The sequence below is a fragment of the Helianthus annuus genome, chromosome 10 (assembly GCF_002127325.2).
Source record: "Helianthus annuus cultivar XRQ/B chromosome 10, HanXRQr2.0-SUNRISE, whole genome shotgun sequence".
NCBI classification, from domain to species: Eukaryota; Viridiplantae; Streptophyta; class Magnoliopsida; order Asterales; family Asteraceae; genus Helianthus; species Helianthus annuus.
In genome coordinates this window covers 71,592,899-71,596,327 of record NC_035442.2, presented here as the reverse complement: position 1 = coordinate 71,596,327, position 3,429 = coordinate 71,592,899, and the positions used below count along the sequence as shown (strand labels likewise).

The following is a 3,429-nucleotide window of genomic DNA, read 5'->3' as shown; positions in this document are numbered from 1 at the left end:
GGGAGTTCAGTCTTAGAGGCTGAGGGAGTTCAGCCTTAGAGGCTGGGGGAAAATTTCAGTCTTAGAGACTGGGGAAAAGTTTGAGTCTTAGAGACTGGGAAAGGTTTGGTCTTAGAGGCCAAGGAGTTAGTCTTAGAGACTGGGAGTTGGTCTTAGAGACCAGGGAGTTAGTCTTAGAGACTAGGGAGTTCAGTCTTAGGGACTGGGTGGGATAGTCTGGAAAGACTAAGATGCATACATGATTACATTGCTATTTGTTTACATGCTTATCTGATATATGTGCATATGTTGTGGCTGTGTTACAGACACCATGGCATCTTCTGATAGTGGAGTGTCCAACACGATCTACCCTATGGCCATTACCTCGGATGACAAGATAGCCACGGACCCGGAGGTTCATACCTCAGACACCACGAGCACCGATGAGGATGACTTTCAGACTTTTGCCCTACCGGACCTCGGAGACGACTTGCCCTTAGCTGATGGTCCACAGGGAGAGGATCTACCCCTTGTCCTGATCCCTGCCCCTCTCCCATTTGCTGCAGTTCCCTTTGAGGAACAGCCTCTCGACACGTTACCTGATGGCGACATCGATCTACTTATCGAGGGTCCCCCGGAGGGTGACCAGGATGGTGGGGCCCCGATGGAGGATGATGTTCCACTTGCTGATGTCCCAGTTGTCGACCCTGTTGTTCCTATGGTTGAGATTCCTGGCGCTGATGACCTTGTTGTGCCACCTTTCGAGGCTCCTGTTGTGGAGGCCTTACCTGATCCATCCATTTCCTACCCGCTGAGTCTGCATCATCCGCCACTATTCACGCCCAGGACATGCAGCACTACTCCATCGACACCAATTCAGACATGGCAATGTCTGCTGCACCCATTACTTTTCATGACTTTGACCTAGAGCCTGAGGTCGAATTTATACCTGTTGAGCCTGCTCCAGCTGATCTAGAGCTTGGAGTTGTACCAGAGCCTGTTTTCGCTCCCGACCCTATTCTTGTTGATGCACCAGTCGTCGCACCACCCGTCACTGATGCACCCGTTGTTGCACCACCAGCTGCTGAGGTCCAAGTTGTTGCACCTATACCTGACCCTATGCCAATGTTTAATGACCTTGCACCTTTCGCTACACATATTGATCCGAGATATGCCGACACCCGTAACGGGTGGATTGAGGATGATGACTATCCTCCGTTTATTCTACCCGTCACTCCACCTGCTGCACCTATTTCTGCACCAGTTGATATTCCACTGATCCACCCACACGTATTTGACACTCACCGCACCGACTTACCCACTACATTTCTTCACGACATACCTCCTCCTCGTCCAGGGGAAGGACCTTCTACTGGCCCGCATGGTCACATGCCACCCTTGACCGCAGCTTTTCCATATATACCCCCTTTTGCACCGACTACACACACAGCTTTTACTTCTACAGCACCGACGGGCGAGCCATTCATGTGGTCTTCGCCCAATGTTATGCCTTTATCAGACCCATACCAACCTTTCCATGTGGGATATACCACGGATGATATACTCATATCCTTGCAGTTACAGCAGGATGCGTTAAGCCGACGAGTCCAGGAGCTGGAGAGGATTCTATATCCCCCACCTTGTCGTTGCCAGTCGCCTTTTGCGACACCACCGACTCCTCTCGGACTGCACCCCGATTCCGATGTCCATTTCCTCACCAGGGACCAGCAGATTGCTTATCTACTGCGTGTTGTCCACGCTCTCGAGGAGGATTTGGCACATTTGCGCAGATTAGTTCTCACTCCTCCACCTCCTCCTCCCCCACCATCAGCTTAGGGGCATTAGGGATTCCAGATCTCCTACAGACAGGCTACTCTTGGTGAGAAAACAGTGATCGAGCCATGATTATGAAGACTTTTGGAGACCACGTTTTTGACTTTTTGATTTATTGGTTGTTTTACTTGTTAGACAACTCAGACAAGGGTGATGTAGCCCTTAGTCTATTTTGACATATGATACAATTGTAAAACTGTATTGGTGGTTTTGTTTTATGCAAAGCTTAATCGCAGCCTTCTAATTTCATGCATTGTTGATTTACTTGTTTATGATTATGACATGGGATGTTATGTGTTATGGTGTTGATTAGTGTTATTACATACGCATATTACTTACTATACTTACTATGACCTGATTGTTACAATCTTCTTATGAAAGATGCCTCCATGATGAGACACACGCTTGCCTACTACTGAAGCAGGACTACAGGAACGTATTTCAAATGCAATAGCAGACTATGAGGCCTCGCGTGCCGAAACAAGCAGAAATACCTCAAACAACAACAACAACCCGCCCAATGGCTGTACCTACAAACAATTCCTGGATTGTAAGCCCTTGAACTACGACGGCACTAGGGGTGCTGTTGCTTTCGTCAGATGGACGTAAAAGACGGACTCTGTTTTAAGGATGAGCAAGTGTGCTCCTGAACATCAAGTTACATATATCTCAGGGCTCTTTCTTTATGGTGCTCTATCCTGGTGGAATCTTCAAGTACAAACCCTGGGGGAGGCAGCGGCATATGCTCTGACATGGAATGAGCTGAAGGATCTCATGAGGAAGAAATACTATTCACGGGCCGAAATACAGAAGCTGGAAACTGAATTCTGGCACCTCAAAATGGACGGTCCAAAAATTGCTGAATATGTACAAAGGTTCCACGACTTATCACGCGTTGTGCCATATATGGTTGAGCCTGAGTTTAAATGCATTGAGTGTTTCATCTGGGGATTGGCACCCCAGATCATGAGCATGGTGACGACATCCAAGCCTCCAACGATTACCGAAGCCATTGATCTCAGCGTGGCACTTACAGAGGAAGCCATCAGATTGAACAAGTTTTCAATCTCTGAACCGAAAAAGAAGGAAACACATGTTGAATCATCACCAAGTGAGAACAAGAGGAAGTTCTCAAACTTCAAAAAGGGTACCAGCAGTATCAGCAAGAAAGAAGCGGGAAGTGCACCAGGCAGGGCCAAAACTGCTGCCGAAAACAAAGGATGAGGATACATGGGCACCCTGCCCAAGTGTGATGCATGCCAATATCATCACCCCGGCCCATGCAAATTCAGGAAATGTGAGTCTTGTGGGAAGACTGGCCACTCAGAGGAGACATGCTGGGCTGGTAATGGTGTTGGTCGTTGAAATCAAAGAGGTCATGGAGGAGGGAATGGAAACCGCCATTAGGGAGGAAATGGCGGGAATGGGAATCAAGCTGGTAACCGGGGAGCTAACGCCAATCGAGGTGGTAATGGTATTGGTAGCGGTCGAGGACCAGGATGTTTTAACTGCGGAGACATCGGGCACTTCAAGCGCGAATGCCCAAAACTCAATCAAGCTCAGGGAAGGGTATTCAACATTGGAGCAAGGGAAGCACGACAGGACCCGAACGTTGTC

General features: G+C 48.5%; 1 protein-coding gene across 1 annotated transcript; it reads left to right on the top strand.

Moving 5' to 3' along the window:
* The first annotated feature begins 310 nt into the window (after window positions 1-310).
* On the top strand, window positions 311-1,815 carry LOC110870529 (proline-rich extensin-like protein EPR1). The gene is made up of 2 exons (XM_022119708.1): window positions 311-794; window positions 908-1,815. The coding sequence occupies exons 1-2, from the start codon at window positions 311-313 to the stop codon at window positions 1,813-1,815; spliced, it is 1,392 nt and encodes a 463-aa protein (XP_021975400.1).
* The last annotated feature ends 1,614 nt before the right edge of the window (window positions 1,816-3,429 follow it).